General features: G+C 40.9%; 1 protein-coding gene across 2 annotated transcripts in view; it reads right to left on the minus strand.

Moving 5' to 3' along the window:
• The window catches only part of ARMH3 (armadillo like helical domain containing 3), a 170,410-nt gene extending 146,018 nt beyond the window's left edge, over nt 1-24,392 (minus strand). The window contains exons 1-5 of one of the 2 annotated variants that reach the window (XM_082673335.1): nt 24,235-24,392; nt 6,475-6,587; nt 3,890-3,946; nt 3,634-3,780; nt 1,177-1,284 (exon numbers count right to left, since the gene is read on the minus strand). In XM_082673335.1, the coding sequence (XP_082529461.1) occupies nt 1,177-1,284; nt 3,634-3,780; nt 3,890-3,946; nt 6,475-6,576 (414 nt within the window). In that variant the 5' untranslated portion in view covers nt 6,577-6,587; nt 24,235-24,392. Of the gene's footprint in view, nt 1-1,176; nt 1,285-3,633; nt 3,781-3,889; nt 3,947-6,474; nt 6,588-24,220 lie in introns of both variants that reach the window. The other variant, XM_082673334.1, reaches the window with a different exon arrangement.
• Nucleotides 24,393-24,517: the final 125 nt, after the last annotated feature.

Raw genomic sequence — 24,517 nt, forward strand, 5'->3', positions numbered from 1 at the left:
AGTTGCAGTGAGTGGGGGCTACTCTTCATTGCAGTGCACGGGCTTCTCATTGCAGTGGTTTCTCTTGTTGTGGAGCACAAGCTCTAGGCATGCAGGCTTCAGTAGTTGTGGCTCACAGGCTCTAGAGCGCAGGCTCAGTAGTTGTGGTGCACAGGCTTAGCTGCTCCGCGGCATGTGGGATCTTCCTGGACCAGGGACCGAACCCGTGTCCCCTGCGTTGGCAGGCAGATTCTTAACCACTGCGCCACCAGGGAAGTCCCACATATTTGTAACTTTTAAAAAATAAACTAATCACTATAAGGATTCTTTGGCATACAGATTTCTTTATTTTAAATGTAGTGAATGAGAGAAGACAGGTTCTTCAAAGTTCATATTATGAACAACATTCGTTCAAGATAGTGACAAATACTGCAAATCAGATATTTGATAAGGCACTTGTATCCAAAATATATAAAGAACTCTTACAACTCAACAATAAAAAGACAAATAATTCAATGTACAAACAGGCAAAGGATTTGAATAGACATTTCATACACACACACACACACACACACATACACATACCCACATTGCTGGGGAAAATGTAAAATGGTACTGCCACTTTGGAAAACAGTTTGGAATTTCCTCAAAATGTAAACATAGAATTACCGTATGAGGGACTTCCCTGGTGGTGCAGTGGTTCAGAATCTGCCCACCAATGCAGGGCAGACGGGTTCAAGCCCTACTCCAGGAAGATCCCACAGGCCGCGGAGCAACTAAGCCCATGTGCCACAACTACTGAGCCTGTGCTCTAGAGCCCACAAGCCACAACTACTGAAGCCCGTGTGCCCTACAGCCCACACGCTGCAACTACTGAGCCCATGAGCTGCAACTACTGAGCCCATGTGCTGCAACTACTGAAGCCTGCATGCCTAGAACCCAAGCTCCACAACAAGAGAAGCCACCACAATGAGAAGCCTGCGCGCCGCAACAGAGTAGCCCCCGCTGGCCGCAACTAGAGAAAGCCAGCGCACAGCAACAAAAACCCAATGCAGCCAAAAATAAATTAAAAAGAATAAAAATTCAATCATCTATGTCTGAGTCCAAATCTTCTAGTGCATCTAACTGTCTGCAGATGATCCATGAACAGCTGTCAGAAGCAGACATCCACAGGCACATCTACAGCTTATGTCTCACCTTCATGCACAGCTCCGCCTTGTCAAAGCCCATCAGCATGTTGATAATGTCAAACCCAGAGGTAGACTTATTTTTTTGATGGACTCCTCGAATGAGTGCACACAAGGTCTGCAGAGATGAGAGAAAGAATTCTTTCTAGAAAGGAAGTCTCAAAATGCAAAGGGCATTGGATCAGTAGCTTCACACTGCAACCTCAGAACCTTCTCCTTACACAGCTGACATTCAACTGCTCTATTCTCTGAGCTCCAAAACACAGTCTGGGTCTTAATATGTGCAAAATCCAGAAATGAAAAGAGGAACAGCAACTGAAACTGTTGTCATCCTCTTTTTTTTATTTTCTGGCCATCCACTTTTTAAAAATTACACTGCAGACAAAGACTGGAAGGTGATATTCAAAAATAAGAAACAGGGGGCTTCCCTGGTGGTGCAGTGGTTCCGAGTCCGCCTGCCGATGCAGGGGACACGGGTTTGTGCCCCGGTACGGGAAGATCCCACATGCCGCGGAATGGCTGGGCCCGTGAGCCATGGCCGCTGAGCCTGCATGTCCAGAGCCTGTACTCCGCAATGGGAGAGGCCACAGCAGTGAGAGGCCCGCGTACCGCAAAAAAATAAAAATAAAAAACAGTTCTTGAGTTTGAATCATGGGATTGGTGGAGCTTTCCTTTATTTAACATTAGTTTTAGAATTTACATAATAGTTTACCATTTTTAATAACTATAGAGGTCCCTATATGATAACAACCAATCAACTCAAATCTTAAAAATTCATTACAAACCCCATCCACTACTTACTAGCTGTGTGAGCCTGGACAAATTAGTTAACTTTTCAGTGCCTTATTTTTCTCAGCTATAAAATGGGAATGATAATAGCATTAACCTCATAGGGATGTTGTGATGGCTATGTGAATTAATACTGTAAGGCACTTAGAATACTCCCTGGAACTTTGTTAAAGTTCCTGGAATAGTGCCTGGAACTTAACTTTGTTACAGCTCAATAAATATCAGGTATTATAATAAATGTACTATATTTTTATGGGTCACCAAGTGGCTTAATGTCAATTTATTTTCACTGGACTAAAATCAGTTTATAATTCATGCCCCCACAGTAAGCCACTATAATTACAGGAAGTACAATTTCCAACTTTCATTTCAACTTTCAATTAATGAGTCACTACAACTGTGATGCTCGAAATGTAGAATTTACTGTCCAAGGGTTAACAAAGCTACAGGATAAACATGGTCCTTCTCTCTGGGGCATCAACTCAAGAGGTAATTTCTACATTTTACAGATGAGAAAACTGGGGCTCACAAAGTGATCTGTCCAACTTGTAAGTTAGAAACTTAAACCCAATCTACCAAAAGTTCCAACAAAATCCTTTATGCTGTCATCAGTTCTTCATATTCTAAGCTTGTCAATCACTACCCTAAATACTCAGCCCAATCTAGGCTACACTGGAGCTACTAGACTATAAACTCTAGAAATTTTGCCCATCATTCATTCAAAAAAATTTACTTCTAGAATGCTATTTGCCAGGCACTGTTCTACACACTAGGAACAAAGTATTGAATAATACTGTCTTTGCCCTCAAGAAGCCTATAATGTATCCCACCAGCTCAATGCTTAGCACGTAACAGTAATTCAAGAAATAATGAATGTAGTTCAAGAATAATGAATATTCCTCACGATCATGCCACTTAGCATTAAGAATAGTGATTCTTAGGGCTTCCCTGGTGGCGCAGTGGTTGAGAGTCCGCCTGCCGATGCAGGGGACACGGGTTCATGCCCCGGTCCGGGAAGACCCCACATGCTGCGGAGCGGCTAGGCCTATGAGCCATGGCCGCGGAGGCTGCGCGTCCGGAGCCTGCGCTCCGCAACAGGAGAGGCCACAACAGTGAGAGGCCCGCGTACCGCAAAAAAAAAAAAAAAAAAAAGAATAATGATTCTTAATGTTTTTAGAGTTGCAGAACTTTTTGAGAATCTGACAAAAGCCCTCTCCAAAAAAAATGTTCATATACACATAACGTACATTTACACATAAAATATTACATGTAACTTCAGGGAGTCAAGGACCTTCTGAAACCTCACATTAAGAAAATACTGTTTATTTAATTAAGAAAGTCTTCTGATTTTTGCTGTAGACTAATCAACCTTGCCAGAGTTTCCTCTCTCTCTCTTCCTGTCCTCAAGTAATAATAAAAATTCTGTCAAACAATCCTCCTTGGCATTAGATCAAATTATAAAATGGACAAGATAACTACTATAGGCGTCAATTTGTTTAACCAGGAAGATGGCTAAACAAACATGGCATAGATGTTTGATTACTTAAAGAAATAAAGAAAAAACAAAGAAAGCAAGCCTCAAACCTAAGGGCAATTTTAGGTTCCTCAAGTTCCAATAGATGTATTACAATTTCTTTCTCCTATTAAACAAGACTTCCCCAGTCTCCCAGCCTTGTACCTGCAATGCATTGACCACTCGAATTGGATGCTCCTCTCCCAGAGCCTGGATGCAGTGTTGAAATAAGCAATTAATATTTTCCTTGATCTTCATTAACTCCTCACCATCAAGAGATTCCAGCTTGCCTTCTAGGTACTCTAAATTCACCTAACGAGGAAACAATAAGGGCCTGAGTGCATTTTTACTGCAGCACCTAGAACACATGTGAAGGCAATCTCAGTTACCAGGAAAATCCACAGGTGCCACCAAGTCTTACCTTCATAAGGAAGAGCTCCTCCCAAAATCGAGGACTGCACTTACTAGGGTCCTCTGTCTGAAACCGGAAGATAAGTATATTCAATACCCCCAGCTAACACCAAAGCATTAAGAACACATTTGAAAGGGTCACTACACATAATCAACCTTATCTTTCACAATTAACTTTGAAAATGCTTGGTCATTCCAAACAGCTATAATGGGGAACAAGTTTTTTGGGTTCTTTTCCCAAATGGAAGACATTGTGCATGGATATATATTCCCTGCACCAAAAGTTAAATGGCTCAAAGAACCTCCCTCAAATCTTTCTCTTCTTAGCAAGAAAAGAACCTAGCCATCTGAGTCAGTTAGTCATATTATGATATATCCCCACTGTATTTGTATGGTACTCAGTTTTCAAAGCCCATTCACATACATGAAATACAATGGCCCAGTGAGCCAGGTAGGGTAGATATTATCATTATCCTCCTTTTAGGAAATAGAGTCCACAAGACTTACACAAGTGCAGGAGCCAGAACCCAGATCATCTAAGTAATACTGCCATGATTTTTACAACATCCTGCTTCTACTTGCCCTCCCGTATGCATTTAGTCCTCTGTACAGAGCCTGTAATATTCTCTTTTCTTACTTCAAATTGGTCCATAATTAGCAAAATTACGGTGCTAAAATCCAAATTTTCTTAGCAATAATCTTCAAACAGAAATTCTAGGAAGTTAGAGGCTTCTGGTTAGTGAGTGAAATAAGAAAAAGAGAACCGTTACTTCACAGGAAAGCTAATGACATAAAACCAGTATGTCAATTGCCTGCTATCACCTTACCTTAAATTGACCTTTTAAAATTACTACCAAGAACTAATGTCTTCATTAGATAAGAACTTCTGATCAAATAAGAAGATATTATCCTAGGAATCTCCTCTGGCTTTTTAATTGAGAATGACATAAAGAAGCAACATTTCTGGCCTTCTAATAAGGTTCTCATTTAGTGAATTCTTTCTATCCCTTTCTCTCAAGTCCTGCTCCCCAAGAGGGGCCACACATTGACCCTCACACTTCTGTAATATCATTTTGTTGTTTATATATGAAACAGGGAATTCATGGAGCTGGCATTTCCCATGCTCAAAGCTCTCTCAAGCAGGAGTCATATGTATACCAAGCTTATTACTTAACATAGAAAGAGCCCTAATAGGATCCTAATAACCACTCATTTTCTCTGTATAGCCACCTATACTGCCCTGGGCAATTCTGTATTAACTGTCGGCATGTCAAACTTTGTCTCTAAGGCTTGCCAAGAATTAGATGTTTTACTTGATCAAGTTATTTATCCAAGGCCATGTGGCAAAACTGAACAAGTAAGGACTCTGGAGTCAGACACTAGGGTTCAAATCACAGCTCCTTCACTTTCTAGCTGTGACTGCCAGTTTTCTCATTATCATGCTCTTTTACATGGCACATGTAAAAACATAGCCTTCTTGCAGCATTCTTGTCAGAATTAGAGCTAATGTATTTGGTGATGCATTTAGAACAATGTCAGGCACATAGTAGGAACTCAAGAATCTCCCTCAAATTCTTCTCTTCTTAGCGAGAAGTGAACCTAGCCATCTGAATCAATTAGTCATATTATGATGCATCCCCATTGTATTTGTATGTTGCTCAGTTTTCAAAGCCCATTCACATACATGAAATACAATGGCCCAGTGAGCCAGGTAGGGTAAATATTATCATTATCCTCCTTCTAGGAAAGAGAGTCCACAAGATTTACACAAGATATGGTTAACTCCTTTTACAAGTATTACATGTTTTAAATGTTTACATGTACTACTAATGACCAGGATTTCAGAAGTCAAGTACATCTGCAGGGTTTCTAATCACTCTAACCTTCCCTGATAGGGTACATTTTACAACACAGGCTTGGACCATGGTCAATAAGCAGTTCTGAAGACCCAAAGAAATCCCCTAATCTAATTGCTAATAATTCCTCAGTCTTCTCATAGAATTGGAAGATGAGATAGTCTAACTAAGCAATTGTTCTGTCCACTAACAACTTGAGATGGAATATAATAGTGCATCTTTTTAAAATATCTGAATTAGATAGAATTCTAGAGTCAAAAGGAAATTCAAGGGACATCTAGGATAGAAAGGTCCTTATGTCAAATCATAAGGGGACTTCCCTGACGGGCCGGTGGTTAAGACTCCACGTTTCAACTGCAGGGGGCACAGGTTCAATCCTTGGCCAGGGAACTAAGATCCCACATGCCACGAGGCACAGCCAAAAAAAAAAAAAAAAAAAAATCATAAGGAAGAAAAGTCTTATAGATATCAGAAAAGAAGTTTCCTGAGCCTTCCTCCCTCCTTTCAATTGTTTTACCCAGCTCAAGGCAACAGTCTATAAGAACAACATAATAACAATCTATATTAATTAACACATGATCATAATTTCTACCATGAGAGAGCTCACCCTCACCCTTGTTCTCTCTCTTTCTCCCTCTGAAGAACTAGAAGGTAGCAGGCAGAGGTGAGGTTATTTCTCATTTTGGAACAAGAAACTAAGGAGTCAACCTGTGCCCAATGTCAGGGCTCCAGGCCTTACCATGAAGATCTCATCATACATCAGCACCACTTTTTCCTTCAGTGGTTTTTTGTAGGCTGAAGATTTCCTGAGCAAACCCCCTCGTTTCTCTACCTGTGCCATGGTTAGAGAATCTGTGAAAAGAAAGCCACAGTTAGTGCTAGAAATGCTCTCTAAGATGTTGGAGAATCTACTGAAATACCTCTCAATGGGAAATTTTTTAGGAAGAAGAAATGATAAACAACCATGCTATAGGTTTTGTGCATCTGTCCAACGCCCCCTTCTCTAACCAGGTAATTTCAAGGTTTAAATCATTACTTGGCTTACAGCACAACACATTTTACATCCTTAAAACATGCCAGTGGACAAGACTTAAAGAAGATGCAAAACCAAGCAGGAAAGTGTAACTAGCTCCATCTGTAATAAGTCTGGCCACATATCTGACGCTGATGGAAGGAAGGCTGCAAAGCACACGCTGCCCACAGACTGATGATGAAGTTAAATTTCAAGTATTGATCGAGCTTAGGACCATTAAGACAGGAAGTGTGCTGCAGACTGACGAGCTCCATTGATTTCCCCAAAGTAAGCAGGTCCTCCTCACTGCAAAGTACTTGCCCTTCACTGCCTCATAAATCACACTGCACTTGACCATCTTCAGAAATTCCTCTGGAAAGAGACCCAAGGCAGAAAACAGCAGTTAAAAGACCAAAAGTTAAATTTAATTTCAAAATAACCAAAAATAACAATATATTCCTTTCAAGCTTCTATTTTTAATATTTATTTATTTGGCTCCACTGCGTGTTAGTTGCAGCACACAGATCTTCATTGCAGCATGCGGGCTCTTTTAGTTGTGGCATGCATGCGGGATCTAGTTCCCTGACCAGGGATGGAACCCGGGCCCCTTGCATTGGGAGCTCACAGTCTAAACCACTGGACCACCAGGGAAGTCCCTCAAATTTAATTATACATATATTTGTAACACTGTACTGCAGATCAAACTTCAGAGTATTTTTTTAATTCTATATAAAAGCAGTTTCATGAACCATGCTCAAATTTTCCCATCTTGCTTCAAGGAATTCTCAATTTTTTTCAAATGAGAACTTGAAACCCCACAGGTCTCCATGTGGATTTACACATATTCTCTCACTTCCCAGATTCTTTCTATTGTTGACAAAATTCCTCTCTTTCTCTTAAATCCTAGGCTCTAGTTGTGAAACTTAATCTCACCCAGTAGCAAGTATGGATGGTAGTGAGGAGACGGATTTCACTTCCAGACAAATCCAACACAGCAAAAAATTAATTTTGTTCAATGATGTTTGGAAAATATATACTACCTTGCAAATCAAAATTTTGTTTAAGGAAGAGATGCATCCAATAGCATAAAAGACTGTATCTCAAACATCATCTATCTCTAATACATATAGCCAAAAAGGAGATTCACTTTTGAGCACTAAAAGCACAGAAAATTTCAACTGGATGTTAAGCATCCTTAGCACAGAGACCATATCTTACACTTTTTCCATAAGCACGTGGCTCATGGTAAATGCTCAGAGTATGCTTATCACTGACTGATTCTACATGGTGGAGACCTGAGAAGTCCTAGGTCTGACCTAAAATTTTAGTTAGATCTGTCTCTATCAAAGCCTCACTAAGCCCTCAAATTCCTTTACGATCCAGAGAAAACTGAAGGAAAAAATAACAACAAAAAAAGAGAAGATTCTTTCAGGCAATTTATACTATATTGATCATGGCTTTGCCTTAAAGCATGAAATACAGCCTCCATTCAAAACATTCTTGTGTCTTTTAAATAGGTTGTCAAGAGGAAGATGTCCTTATCGGGGGAAAATAAATTGGAAATCAAGAGGATCCTATTAAAATAAATCAAAAGCAATGCAATTCTAAGCTTAGTGGATACAGACCTTTCATGTGCTCAGCTTCAACCAGTTGATTAACAAGAATAGTGGGAACCACAAGTCCCTGGATGTTAAAAGCAAATGTTTACAAACATCTCCCTCTGAGGATTTATAATTAAGTTACTGCTAATCAATGTCCAGCCCAAATCTAATAAACTCACTTTCTCTATTTCAGAATCAATACTTTCTAATAAGCAAAAGGGAATAGGAGACGCAGGAAAAACAATTTCAACCCGAAGTACCAAATTTCCTAAGAAATTAAATTGTTTTCATCACTCTCCTTCCATTTGGAACAGGGGGAAATTCAACCAAGGGCCTCAACACATTACTCTCTGTCATCATCACAGGCACCTGGAATTTACCACCCAAGCTGTCTGAAGTGTGACTGGAAACTGACAACATAAAGTCTCCTCCTTCTGCCAGCACTTCTACCCATTAAGCACAGCAAAGAAGGGTGTTTCTAGGGTAATAGATTGGAAGAAGTGTAGAACTCTTACAAAAGTCTTTCTGGGGTCTCAGAAATTAAGCTTGTGCTTCCAAATTTGAAAGTAAAATATCTGACTGGTAAAGCAGTAAACTGGAATACATCAGTAATGTGAGTGTAATCTGTTTATATCCTCCAGTGTTTCTTTCCTCTTTCACAATCCTCCCCTGCTGTAGAGAGAACGAGTACCAGCTGAGGAGCAGCAAGACATAATGGAACAAACAACCGGCAGAACTGAGACTAGAACACAGCTCTCCCAACCAACTAGATGACACTGAGTAAATCATTGTGCTTCTCAGTTTCCTTACAAGTAAAACTAGGGGACTGGACTAGACATATCATCTAATGATTCTCTTAGCATCCCTGAAATACCACAAACACATAGGAAACACCTAAATATTATAAAGCACTAGTTTAGGCACTAAGGTGTTACAAAGAGGAAACTACAGACCGGATCCTCTAGGAGCTCACAATCTATTAGCGGAGACAGGCACAGAATAACCCACAGCACAAGGCAAATCATGAGAAATAGAGTAAAAGTACAAAGAAAATGCTATGGGACTACAAGGAAGAGAAAAAAGCATTCTATGAGTACGCTATGACCTCTGTTGATCTAGGCTTTTAAATCCTTCTAGCGAAGAAGTAAACACAGCAAAGCCACGGCAATCCCACAGAAATGTCATCTTAGACATTAACACAGTTTCTCAGAAATAAGACATACAGTAGACAAAGTATAAAAAAGAATTAGGCAACTTTTCAATACTACTTTCACCTACCACCAAACTTAGGAATGGCTTCAAATCCCCCAAACTCAATGGTAAATCAATGAAGTCTTTCATTCCTAAACCTCAGGGACTGCTGGTCCCATGACCTGCAGCACAACTTCTCTCTGAAAGACCAAAGTCATACAACTTTTTAAGAACTATATCTTAAAGCAATCCAGCCACACACTTCTTAAATGCACATCAGTTCACATCCCTACAGGATAAAATAATCAAATATCAAAAACCTAAAGCCAAACACTTCCAATGGCTTACAAGCAAGGAATGCTAGTTACACTTAACTAATTATTCATTTATTTTACTGTCTTCTTGAGCACAATACATGCCAACTCTAGTATCAGAAAATTAACCTAATAGAAATTCACTCTGATTTCCAGAGTTACCAGTTAATCTATCAAAAGTCTTGGTATTGTATCTATGTGAGATGATGGAGGTTAACTAAATCTGTTGAGGTAATCATTTCCCCAAATACATAAATCAAACCATTATGCTGTATACCTTAAATATATACAGTAATGTCTGTCAACTATTTCTCAATAAAACTGGAAAAAAATCTAAAAAAAAAGTCTTTGGTTTTAGTCCCAACTCTTATACACTTATTCTATAACCTTAAGTTTCCTTTCCCTTCCTGGCTTGAATTTGCCAATCTGTAAAAAGAAGCCATGCCAAGGATGTGCAGAAAAGGGAACCCTTGTACACTGCTGGTAGGAATGTAAATTGGTACAGCCACTATGGAAAACAGTATGGAGGTTCCCCAAATATTAAAAATAAAACTACCAGGGCTTCCCTGGTGGCACAGTGGTTAAGAATCCGCCTGCCAATGCAGGGGACAGGCACTTGAGCCCTGGTCCGGGAAGATCCCACATGCCACGGAGCAACTAAGCCCATGCACCACAACTACTGAGCCTGCGCTCCAGAGCCCACGAGCCACAACTACTGAGCCCACGTGCCACAACTACTGAAGCCCATGAGCCTAGAGCCCATGCTCTGCAACAAGAGAAGCCACTGCAATGAGAAGCCCATGCACTGCAATGAAGAGTAGCCCCCCGCTCACCACAACTAGAGAAAGCCTGTGCACAGCAACAAAGACCCAATGCAGCCAAAAATAAATAAGTAAAATAAATTTATTGAAAAAAAAATTATATGTGGAATCTAAAAAAAGTCAAACACATAGAAATGGAGTAGATTAGATTGGTGGTTGCCAGGGGATGGGGGATGGGGCAAATCGAGAGATGTTGGTCAAAGGGTACAAACTTCCAGTTATAAGACGAATAAGTTCTGGGGATCTAACATACAACCCAGTGACTATAGTTAACAATACTGTATTGTATATCTGAAAGTTGCTATGATTAAATCTTAAATGTTCTCACCACAAAAAACGAAAAAAAGTGACTATGTGAGGGAATGGATGTGTTAACTAACTTCATCATGGTAATCATTTCACAATATATATGTGTATCAAATCATCGTATTGCATATCTTAAAATTATACAATGTTATATGTAAATTACATTTCGATAAATGGGGGGAGGGCATGGAACAGTTCTCTGTAGGCTTTCAATGCAATGGTCTGGAGTTCTAGGCTCATAGTTGTGATGGACTATTAGCAAGTATCACCCTCACACTTCACTGTCCAGGGACGCTCCAAAACACTAGTGTAGGTAGATGATAAGGTAAACATCCCAAAACATTTCAACCAGTATATAAGAAAAGAAAAAGGAGAAGAGAAAGAAAAGAAGAAGGGGAAAGAAGGAAAATTAATAAAAATAAATGTGCCCATCATCTAGGAAGAAAAAAACATGCACAGATCAGGTGTTCATTCAACAAACATTGATCACCTAAGCATTAGGGATACAGCAGTGAACAAGCAGACAAGATCCCTGCTCTCAGAGTTTTCATTCTAGTAGAGGAAGAAAGACAAGTTAAGTTGAGACAATGATAAGTATCTTGAAGACAAATTGTCTAGGGGTACTACAACAGATTGCAGATTAAAGGCCTCTATGGGAAGTGATATGTGGACTGAGATCAGAATAACAGAAAGAAAACAGCCATGTGAAAATCTTGGGAAAAGTGTTCAGACAGAGGCAATGGCAAGTGCAAAGGCTCCAAGATTTGAACACACTTGGCATGTTCAAGAAACAGAAATGCCGGAGGGCCTATAGTACAAACATTCCCTTTTTGAAAGGTTTTTGTAAAACTTATTCAAGTGGGGCTTCCCTGGTGGCGCAGTGGTTAAGAATCCACCTGCCAAGGCAGGGTTCGAGCCCTAGTCCGGGAAGATCCCACATGCCGTGGAGCAACTAAGCCCTTGCGCCACAACTACTGAGACTGTGCTCTAGAGCCTGCAAGCCACAACTACTGAGCCTGCGTGCCACAACTACTGAAGCCCGCATGCCTAGAGCCCATGCTCCGCAACAAGAGAAGCCACCACAACGAAGAGCAGCCCCAGCTTGCCACAACTAGAGAAAGCCTGTGCACAGCAACAAAGATCCAACGCAGGAAGGAAGGAAGGGAGGGAGGGAGGGAGGAAGGAAGGGAGGGAGGGAGGGAGGAAGGAAGGGAGGGAGGGAGGGAGGAAGGAAGGGAGGGAGGGAGTACAAACTAATGATTTCATTTATGTGAAACTCAAAAAGGCAAAATTAGTCTACGGTGACAGACATCCGAATAGTGGTTACCCTGGGTGGGGCGATGAGTGGGAAGGAGCACAAGGAAGCCCTCTGAGGTGCCAGAAACGTGGTTTATCTTGACCTGAGTGGAAGTCACACAAATATGTACATGTGTAAAAGAATTATCAAGTCATACACTTCACATTATGTACACTGTTCCTCAACCTAAAATAATGCATGTGCTCATATACGTATATGAAAATTTAACAATACCCATGTAGAACACTAGAACAAAGGCTAATAGGGACCCCACCTTGCACACATAGGACACTCATCTAAAATAACCACCAAAGAGTTAACACTTATTTCGTACTTGCTACATACCAAGCACTGTTCCAAGCACTTTATATACATTAATTCATTTCATCCTCACAACAAACCTATGATCCAGGAACTTTACAATAAGAAAACTAAAGCATGAAGTGGTTAAAAAACAAAAATTTAAAAATTTGCCAGGATAAGTGAAAGTAGGGACTCAAACCCAGACAGCCTGATGTTTGAGTTCAGCCTTTAACCACTGTACTATACTGAGGAGGAATGAGCAGAAGTAGAGTAACGTACACATAAACAAAGCTGAGCATCTGCAAAGAAACCGAAGAGGTTCCAGGTAAGTGAGGAGGAAACGTATATGCTCACTGACCTTAATGAACAAACTCTGGAATGTCCAGATATCTTGAGTTTCATCACTAGTTTGCCGGTAGGTAGATGTGCCACAGTAGGAAGTAAAAGATAACTGTCTGATACATGCATATGTATATAAATATTGATAACGGTAAAGTGAAAAAGAGACAAATTAATGAAATAGTAGAAAACTTCGGAAAAACTAGAGAGGAATCTGAGTTTCTATTCAAGTTGACAGATGTATTCAATATGGTAAACAGAAAACAAATTTTAACAAGGCCGAAATACACTGATATCCACTACAGGATTTAATTGATACTATTTTAACTGAGCTAAGTCAGTGCTCTGAGGATAATTCTCCACCAAAACGTCATTATGAATGGAAAGATATTGTAAAAAATGCTTTACCCCTGCAGAGCCGTGATCACATGTTTCAGAATCTCCTGGCATGCCTCCTGGAAAGGTAGACTCCTAAGCCCCCCTCCCCACTACTGAAACAGATTTTTCAAGATAAGGATTAGAGGTCTACATTTTTTTTTTTTTTTTTTTTTTGCGGTACGCGGGCCTCTCACTGTTGTGGCCTCTCCAGCTGCGGAGCACAGGCTCCAGACGCGCAGGCTCAGCAGCCACGGCTCACGGGCCCAGCCGCTCCGCGGCATGTGGGATCCCCCCGGACCGGGGCACAAACCCACGTCCCCTGCATCGGCAGGTGGACTCCCAACCACCGCCCCACCAGGGAAGCCCAGAGGTCTACATTTTTAATAATCACTCCAGTCAGTGGTTCTCAACTGGGGCAATTCTGCCTCCCAGGGGACATTTGTCAATGCCTGGAGATATTTTTGGTTGTCACAACTGGGAGGGAAGGTACTACTAGCATCTACTGGGTAGAGGCCAGGGATGCTGCTAAACATCCTAAAGTATACAGAACAGTTAACACAACAAAGAATTATATGGCCCAATGAGTCAATAATGCCGAGGTTGAAAAACCCTGCCCCAAATAATTCTGATGCTCACTAAAGTTTGAGAAGTACTCATCTGAGCCTTAAATCAGGCCTTCAAAAGAAAGGAGCATCTGGACAGAAGATGATTTTGAGACGATGAATAAAACTTCTGCCATCTCTAGAAAAGGCACTGGAGCAATCCTTACCTACTTCCAGCTCATTCCCCCCATATTAACTCACCAACGCATCCCCTTTCCTTAGGATCTTAGCCGCAGTTTGCCCATCTGTGAAGGATCACTACAAAACACACTGACTATAGTAATCCACAATGCCTAGTGAAGGAGATGAAAACCCTGTCTGCCCAAGAGATGTGGCTGAGTCAGATATTACCATTCCACTGTCTGACAATAAGCCATTCACCCAACACACAAGAGGGGGCAATATGTTTATAAAGCCAGAAATAGCCTCCTCCAAGACTCTCCTAAAAAGAGTTCCCTAGTTCCTCTAGATGCGAGGGTTTTTTTAAATCTTTAGGCAAAAGTTATCTGCTCCGTATGTTCTTCTGCAAGGCATCCCACACTCTCAAGGTAAACACTAGCACTATAATGCAAGGCATTTCTACCTCCAAATACCAACACTTCGTTTCTCAAACTAGCTCCTAACATGCCTCTTCCTTTCTGAAGGCCCCAAGGATTTAGCTCACTTGCTGCATTCATATACTGCTGTTCCACATGATTCCCTGCCATACCTTCTCTCAGTAGCATGGTACACAGGTTCCCTCAATTGCACCCTATAGATTGGCTCTAAAACCAGCCTATAACTCCTTTCCATTTTAATGTATTTTTACTGCTAGTCACTCCAAGTCTTTCATACCTCCAAAATGAAAATAAAGTGAGGCCTGCATTCTTGAAGCCACCTCTCTAAATTCCCTTCATAGAGAGCTCCAGGACAGGCCACCACTCTTCTGTTCTTTTACAGTTTTTTTTATCGAATTTTATTTTATTTATTTTTTTATACAGCAGGTTCTTATTAGTTATCCATTTTATACAAATTAGTGTATACATGTCAATCCCAATTGCCCAATTCATCCCACCCCCACCCCACCACTTTTCCCCATTGGTGTCCATACGTTTGTTCTCTACATCTGTGTCTATTTCTGCCTGGCAAACTGGTTCATCTGTACCATTTTTCTAGGTTCCACATATATGCGTTAATATACAATATTTGTTTTTCTCTTTCTGACTTACTTCACTCTGTATGACAGTCTCTAGATCCATCCACGTCTCCACAAATGACAGAATTTCGTTCCTTTTTATGGCTGAGTAATATTCTATTGTATATATGTACCACATCTTCTTTATCCATTCATCTGTCAATGGGCATTTAGGTTGCTTCCATGACTTGGCTATTGTAAATAGTGCTGCAATGAACATTGGGGTGCATGTGTCTTTTTGAATTATAACTTTCTCTGGGTATATGCCCAGTAGTGGGATTGCTGGGTCATATGGTAATTCTATTTTTAGTATTTTAAGGAACCTCCATAATGTTCTCCATAGTGGCTGTATCAATTTACATTCCCACCAACAGTGCAAGAGGGTTCCCTTTTCTCCACACCCTCTCCAGCATTTATTGTTTGTAGATTTTCTGATGATGCCCATTCTAACTGGTGTGAGGTGATACCTCACTGTAGTTTTGATTTGCATTTCTCTAATAATTAGTGATGTTGAGCAGCTTTTCATGTGCTTCCTGGCCATCTGTATGTCTTCTTTGGAGAAATGTCTATTTAGGTCTTCTGACCATTTTTTTGATTGGGTTGTTTGTTCTTTTAATATTGAGCTGCATGAGCTGTTCATATATTTTGGAGATTAATCCTTTGTCCGTTGATTCATTTGCAAATATTTTCTCCCATTCTGAGGGTTGTCTTTTCGTCTTGTTTGTAGTTTCCTTTGCTTTGCAAAAGCTTTTAAGGTTCATTAGGTCCCATTTATTTATTTTTGTTTTTATTTCCCTTACTCTAGGAGGTGGATCAAAAAAGACCTTGCTGTGATTTATCTCAAAGAGTGTTCTTCCTATGTTTTCCTCTAAGAGTTTTATAGTGTACAGTCTTACATTTAGGTCTCATCCATTTTGAGTTTATTTTTGTGTATGGTGTTAGGGAGTGTTCTAATTGCATTCTTTTACATGTAGCTGTCCAGTTTTCCCAGCACCACTTATTGAAGAGACTGTCTTTTCTCTACATTATATCCTTGCCTCCTTTGTCATAGGTTAGTTGAGCATAGATGCGTGGGTTTATCTCTGGGCTTTCTATCCTGTTCCATTGATCTATATTTCTGTTTTGGTGCCGGGACCATATTGTCTTGATTACTGTAGCTTTGTAGTGTAGTCTGAAGTCAGGGAGTCTGATTCCTCCAGCTCCATTTTTTTCGCTCAAGACTGCTTTGGCTATTCGGAGTCTTTTGTGTCTCCATACAAATTTTAAGATTTGTTGTTCTAGTTCGGTAAAAAAATGCCATTGGTAATTTGATAGGGATTGCATTGAATCTGTAGATTGCTTTGGGTAGTACAGTCATTTTCACAATATTGATTTCCCAATCCAAGAACGTGGTATATCTCTCCATCTGTAGGTATCATCTTTAATTTCTTTCATCATTGTCTTATAGTTTTCTGCACATAGGTCTTTTGTCTCCCTAGGTAGGTTTATTCCTAGGTATTTTATTCTTTTTGTTGCGATGGTAAATGGGAGTGTTTACTTCTCTTTCAGATTTTTCATCATTAGTGTATAGGAATGTAAGAGATTTCTGTGCATTAATTTTGTATCCTGCAACTTTACCAAATTCATTGATTAGCTCTAGTAGTTTTCTGGTGGCCTCTTTAGGATTCGCTAGGTAGTATCATGTCATCTGCAAACAGTGACAGTTTTACTTCTTCTTTTCCAATTTGTATTCCTTTTATTTATTTTTCTTCTCCCATTGTCGTGGCTAGGACTTCCAAAACTATGTTGAATAATAGTGGTGAGAGTGGACATCCTTGTCTTGTTCCTGATCTTAGAGGAAATGCTTTCAGTTTTTCACCATTGAGAATGATGTTTGCTGTGGGTCTGTCGTATATGGCCTTTATTATGTTGAGGTAGGTTCCCTCTATGCCTACTTTCTGGAGAGTTTTTATCATAAACGGGTGTTCAATTTTGTCAAAAGCTTTTTCTGCATCTATTGAGATGATCATATGGTTTTTCTTCTTCAATTTGTTAATATGGTGTATCACATTGATTGATTTGAGTATACTGAAGAATCCTTGCATCCCTGGGATAAATCCCACTTGATCAGGGTGTATGATCCTTTTAATGTGTTGTTGGATTCTGTTTGCTAACATTTTGTTGAGGATTTCTGCATCTATATTCATCAGTGACACTGGTCTATAATTTTCTTTTTTTGTAGTATCTTTGTCTGGTTTTGGTATCAGGGTAATGGTGGCCTCACAGAATGAGTTTGGGAGTGTTCCTTCCTCTGCAATGTTTTGGAAGAGTTTGAGAAGGATGGGTGTTAGCTCTTCTCTAAATGTTTGAAAGAATTCACCTGTGAAGCCATCTGCTCCTAAACTTTTGTTTGTTGGAAGATTTTAAATCTTAGTTTCAATTTCATTACTTGTGATTGGTCTGTTCATATTTTGTTTCTTCTTGGTTCAGTCTTGGAAGGTTAAACCTTTCTAAGAATTTGTCCATTTCTTCCAGGTTGTACATTTTATTGGCACAGAGTTGCTTGTAGTAGTCTCTCAAGATGCTTTGTATTTCTGCAGTGTCTGTTGAAACTTCCCCTTTTTCATTTCTAAATTTATTGATTTGAGTCCTCTCCCTCTTTTTCTTCATGGGTCTGGCTAAAGGTTTATCAATTTTGTTTATCTTCTCAAAGAACTAGCTTTTAGTTTTATTGATCTTTGCTATTGTTTTCTTTGTTTCTATTTCATTTATTTCTGCTCTGATCTTCATGATTTCTTCTACTAACTTTGGGTTTTGTTTGTTTTTCTTTCTCTAGTTCCTTTAGGTGTAAGGTTAAATTGTTTATTTGAGATTTTTCTTGTTTCTTGAGGTAGGCTTGTATTGCTATAAATTTCCCTCTTAGAACTGCTTTTGCTGTATCCCATAGGTCTTGGATCATCGTGTTTTCGTTGTAATTTGTCTCTAGGTATTTTTTGATTTTCTCTTTGATTTCTTCAGTGATCTCTTGGTTATTTAGTAACGTATTGTTTAGCCTCCATGTTTGTGTTTTTCACTTTTTTTTCCCCTGTAATTGAATTCTAATCTCATAGCGTTGTGGTCAGAAAAGATGCTTGCTATGATTTCAATTTTCTTAAATTTACTGAGCCTTGATTTGTGACCCAAGATGTGACCTATCCTGGAGAATGTTCCACTTACAATTGAGAAGAAAGTGTAATCTGCTGTTTTTGGATGGAGTGTCCTATAAATATCAATTAAATCTATCTGCTCTATTGTGTCATTTAAAGCTTGTGTTTCATTATTAATTTTCTGTTTGGATGATCTGTCCATTGGTGTAAGTGAGGTGTCAAAGTCCCCACTATTATTGTGTTACTGTGGATTTCCTCTTTTATAGCTGTTAGCAGTTGCCTTATGTATTGAGGTGCTCCTATGTTGGGTGCATATATATTTATAATTGTTATATCTTCCTCTTGGATTGATCCCTTGATCATTATGTAGTGTCCTTCCTTGTCTTGTGTAACATTCTTTATTTTAAAGTCTATTTTATCTGATATGAGTATTGCTATTCCAGCTTTCTTTTGATTTCCATTTGCATGGAATATCTTTTTCCATCCCCCTCACTTTCAGTCTGTGTGTGTCCCTAGGTCTGAAGTGGGTCTCTTGTAGACAGCATATATATGGGTCTTGTTTTTGTATCCATTCAGTGAGCCTGTGTCTTTTGGTTGGAGCATTTAATCCATTCACGTTTAAGGCAATTATCAATATGTATGTTCCTATGACCATTTTCTTAATTACTATGGGTTTGTTTTTGTAGGTGCTTTTCTTCTCTTGTGTTTCCCACTTAGAGAAGTTCCTTTAGCATTTGTTGTAGAGCTGGTTTGGTGGTGCTGAATTCTCTTAGCTTTTGCTTATCTGTAATGTTTTTGATTTCTCCATCAAATCTGAATGAGATCCTTGCCGGGTAGAGTAATCTTGGGTGTAAGTTCTTCCCTTTCATAAGTTTAAATATATCATGCCACTCCCTTCTGGCTTGTAGAGTTTCTGCTGAGAAATCAGCTATTAACCTTATGGGAGCTCCCTTGTATGTTACTTATCATTTTTCCCTTGTTGCTTTCGATAATTTTTCTTTGTCTTTGATTTTTGTCAAATTGATTACTATGTGTCTCAGTGTGTTTCTCCTTGGGTCTATCCTGCACTTCCTGAACTTGGATGGCTATTTCCTTTACCACGTTAGGGAAGTTTTTGACTATAATCTCTTCAAATACTTTCTCCAGTTCTTTCTCTCTCTCTTCTCCTTCTGGGACCCCTATAATGCAAATGTTGTTGCATTTAATGTTGTCCCAGAGGTTTCTTAGGCTGTCTTCATTTCTTTTCATTCTTTTTCCTTTATTCTGTTCCATGGCAGTGAATTCCACCATTCTGTCTTCCAGACAGAATCCGTTTTTTTGCCTCAGTTATTCTACTATTGTTTCCTTCTAGTGTATTTTTCATTTCAGTTATTGTATTGTTCATCTCTGTTTGTTTGTTCTGTAATTCTTCTGGGTGTTTCCTATTTAATTCTTCTAGTTCTTTGTTAAACATTTCTTGCATCTTCTCTATCTTTGCCTCCATTCTTTTTCCGAGGTCCTGGATCATCTTCACTATCATTATTGTGAATTCTTTTTCAGGAAGCTTGCCTATCTCCACTTCATTTAGTTGTTTTTCTGGGGTTTTATCTTGTTCCTTTATCTGGTACAAAGTCCTCTGCCTTTTCATTTTGGCTATCTTTCTGTGAATGTGGTTTTCCTTCCACAGGCTCCAGAACTGTCCACCCTTTTGTTCTATCATTTCTGTTTTTTTTAATTACTGGGGATGGAATTCATCACTCATTCCTCCAAATCTTTCAGAGCACAGCCTCCCACTCAAGGTGGTGTATAATAATAAATAACACTACTGAGTAGTCACTATGTACTTGGCACTATTCTAAGTGATTTAAATATGCTGTACTTAATCCTCACAATAAACAAATGAAGTAGGTACTAATACCATAATTTTACAATGAGGATGTTACTTTGCCCAAAGTAACGGATTTTAAGTGGTACAGCCACTAAATCTTTCTGTCTGGTAGCCCTTCTCCCTATGAGAATATCTTGTTAGTGCAAAAAAAGCAGGTGCTAACTAGTAGAACATTCAAAATCCAGATTCAGTTAAAATTCTATGGAAACTCCAAACTGATATCCATAATATCAACATTCCCACTTGATCCAAGAAAAGTCAGTCAACTCAGGACATCATCTGACAAGCATCATCCCTATTTTCTAGATGCTAGGATAGAACCAGCCTGATTCAGTAATAAGCACATGTGCCACTATGGGGCAGTGTCTATATCTTGTGTGTGCTCTGAACAGCGCTCACCTCAGAGTGAGTATTTAGGCTACACTTGAAAGTGGAATTAACTCAGGGACTTTCCCAAGACTAAACAGCAAGTGGCAAAACCAGGACTTCTGCAGTCTCTACTCTGGATATCAGCCATAGTCTGTACCTACTAGAAGTGAACTAGCTTCACAGAAGAGAATTCAGTCTGGTCCCATCAGAATCTACTGAGTCTGCCAACTTTCACAAACTAATAATACAGATGAAGAGGTTTAAATAAACATGACCACCTCAGGTTCCCTTTCAAATGATTTTACACAAGAAGGAATGCACTTGCACCTTCAGAAGGAGGAACCAACTTCAAATTGACAGGATTTCAGGAAACTCTGATTGAAAATCACATTTTTCTGACATCTCCGAGAATGAGAATTCATTGTAAGATCCTCTTCTCAATGAGCAGCAGCCTCTTATAAATTAATACTGTCTATCTCCTGCTCATGCCCTGAACTTCCTCAAGCAGCAACACATCACTCATATCTTCTTCATTTCCTTTCCTGTTGACCCATACAAGCCTCATGAATACCACCTAAGTATAAAATGAAATTTATAAGACAGACTCCCATAATCTTCTTAAAGAAAGCCCAAAAGGTAACTTCGACCTGGCAAAGTAAACTGATTTCCTGCTAGCTTAACTAACATTTATTGAGCGCTTATAATAACACAGGCATTGTATAAGGGGAAAAGGGATGCAAAATTATTGAGGTATATGGTCCCTGCCTTGAGAAGCTCACTATTAAGTGGAAGAAGGGCATATTCTAATATTTCCTTATAAAGAAATAAAATAAACATTATTTTCCCAGGATTTTTTTTCAAATATGTCCTCACTTACTCCAAGCTATTGCCAAGATATCAAGCTCACCAGGCCTCCTTACTTCCAGCTGCCTAGTAACATCTCCATGTGCACATCCCACGACAACTTGATCCAGCATACCAGACTAGCTCCCCTATACCTCCTTCTATAGCCACCCAAACCTTAAAAAAATCTGCTCTAGGGCTTCCCTGGTGGCGCAATGGTTGAGAGTCCGCCTGCCGATGCAGGGGACACAGGTTTGTGCCCCGGTCCGGGAAGATCCCCCATGCCGCGGAGCAGCTAGGCCCGTGGGCCATGGCTGCTGAGCCTGCGCATCCGGAGCCTGTGCTCCGCAACGGGAGAGACCACAACAGTGAGAGGCCCACATACCGCAAAAAAAAATCTGCTCTACTTTTACTAATCCATATCCTGGTCAATGAAATTCCCATTTACCCAATTTCTCAAATTAGAAAACTTAGCCCACTGTCTCTCCCCAGTCACTAAATCATATTACAGCTATCTTAGAAATATTTCTAAAATCCATTCCCCTCCTCTTCATTCCCACGGCCACATTTTATTCAGACTCTCAGTCAACTGCAACAACTCTAATTAGTCTCACTGCCTCATTTCTCATTACCTTAATCTGCACTTGTCACTCCCTAACATTAAAACGCTCCAATACCTCCCTACTCTCTTTTCAGTCTCACCTGGCAATTTCCCCACCACACATCCTGTTTTGGACAAATTTCTGACACTTAAACATCATGTTATTTTTTTTTCCTCACACTTTCACCATGCCTTTACTCATGCTGTTGTCTCCATCTGGAATGCCTTTCTTTACTTGTGCAACCTCCTACCCATCTTCCAACACCCAACTCAAGTATCTCCTCCCTACAAACATTTCCCTGACTTTCCAGGCAATGGTAATATTTCCTTCACACCATATAAATTCCTTTTAATGGATATGTAACACACAACACTACAATTTTCATGTGAATATGTCTCTCTGATGTTCTTGAAGAAAGATATTCATATTTCTAACCCCAGTGCCAGTTACATAATAAGTGCTCAATAGGGACTTCCCCAGTGGTCCAGTGGGTAAGACTCTGCACTCCTAATGCATGGGGCCTGGGTTCGATCCCTGGTTGGGGAACTAGATCCCGCATGCATGCCGCAACTAAGAGTCCGCATGCCACAACTAAAAAGTCCGCATGCTGCAACTAAAAGATGCCACATAGGTTAAGAATCCACCTGCCAATGCAGGGGACACTGGTTCAAGCCCTGGTCCAGGAAGATCCCACATCCCATGGAGCAACTAAGCCCATGCGCCATAACTACTGAAGCTGCGCTCTAGAGCCCATGAGCCACAACTACTGAAACCGTGTGCCACAACTACTGAACCCGTGTGCCACAACTACTGAAGCCCGTGTGCCCAGAGCCTGTGCTCCGCAACAAGAGAAGCCACCGTAATGAGAAGCCTGCGCGCTGCAACGAAGAGTAGCCCGCGCTCGCCGCAACTAAAGAAAAGCCTGCGCGCAGCAATGAAGACCCAATGCAGCTATAAATTAATTAATTAAAAATAAAAAATAAAAATGAAAGATGCCACATGCCGCAACGAAGATCCCACATGCTGCAACTAAGACCCGGTGCAGCCAAAAATGCATTAAAAAGAAAACTTAACAAGTGCTAAATAAATGTGTGTTTAATAAATTGTGTGCCCTCATATATCCTGGATCAATTTGTTATTTTGTTATTTTCCCAAAATTTTATGGATTCTTGAACTTGGCTCTATGTAAAAGTCCAACTTTCATAACACTGCTTTGAGTTTTCAAGAGGTTTTATTATTATTATTCAAATGTCGAACAAGTGTAGGAATTATAATGCCTAAACATCCAATGAAAATACGTTAAAGGCTCCCCTATTCATTAAGGAACGAATGAGAGTCCCCCTTCACAATCCTAACTAGAAGGATCCACCTTTCTCTAGACTGATTGATCTGATATCCGGAAAAGCCCTCACATAGGAACTACTATGCACACAAGACCAACTGAAGGTACACCCAAAATAATTCCAATTAACTTGTGCTAAATTAAGAGCAGGGACACAAATCCTATTTGCCCTGGTTTACAAAGTCAGAGAGAGTACAGAATAGCAAAGAAACAGCTCTCACTGAACTCAAAACTTTTTCTGGAGAGGAAGAATTGGTGAGGGTCGGATGATCCACATTTATTCGGGCCTGCCCAAGTTTCTACTTCCCCATGTCGAAAGGCAGCACTCCTCAGTTTCTGATAGTTCTTCCCCAGGGAACCAGTTTTTATCTCCTGTTTCTTCCCTACACTTGCCTGGAAACAGGTTCGTTTCCCAGGTTCACACAGAGTAACCAGAGAAAACACGGTAGCTTCAATGATTGTGTGTAAAGGGCGGGCTGAAGCCCGGCGATCAGAGACTGTAAAGAGGAGACGGGGACCTTCCGGGACGCCTGATGACTTCGGGCAGACAGGGCTTCCTCTAGCCCTTCTCCGAGGTCTTGCCCCACGCCCTCACCCCAGAAACAGGCTGGGAAGAAGGCCACTCGGGTGGGAAACACCTGGGAGGAAAGCTTTCAAGGTAGCCTGAGGGGTCGGAGTCAGCCTCTTGCTGGGTCAAAGGTCGGCGCCTCGGCTGCCAGGAGGGCCCAGCAGGGACCCGGAGCGAGAAGCGTGTGACCGGCACTGGAGGGTTAGAGGGACCGGCAGCTGGAGTAGCGAGCCGCTTCTCTCTCCGCTCCGCCGCCCGCAGTCTCTGCGCTCCTCGGCAGCTGCCCTCCCTCCCTCTCCCCGCATAACCCCTGTTGTGCCCTAGCGAGCGCAGGCCCCGCCTCCAGGGCCGCCTCAGGGCCAAGGCCTAGTATGGCAGTACCCGCAGAGGTTGGCCAGGTTCGGAGACCGGCCCGGGCCGGCGCTGCTTACCGAGCGCCGCTTACCCTGCCTCCTCCTCCACCACCCGCGCCGCTCCCGGACCGGCTCGCTCCCGACGCCACCGACGCCGCAGCTGCTCCGGGCTCACAGACGCGCTCCCGACCTCCCCAGACCCTTCCCCCGGCCCGCCGTGCCCCGCAGGATCCTAAAGCCTGCCGCGTGATACGTTCGCCCGCGCCGACTGCCTGAGGCTGGCTCGGACCACGATTCCCAGCAACCATCACAAAGACTACGACTCCCAAAATGCACCACGAGAAAGAAATTAGCAAAAGAAACATGTATCAAGAG

This window comes from Grampus griseus (assembly GCF_964374135.1).
Source record: "Grampus griseus genome assembly, chromosome: 16".
NCBI lineage: Eukaryota > Metazoa > Chordata > Mammalia > Artiodactyla > Delphinidae > Grampus > Grampus griseus.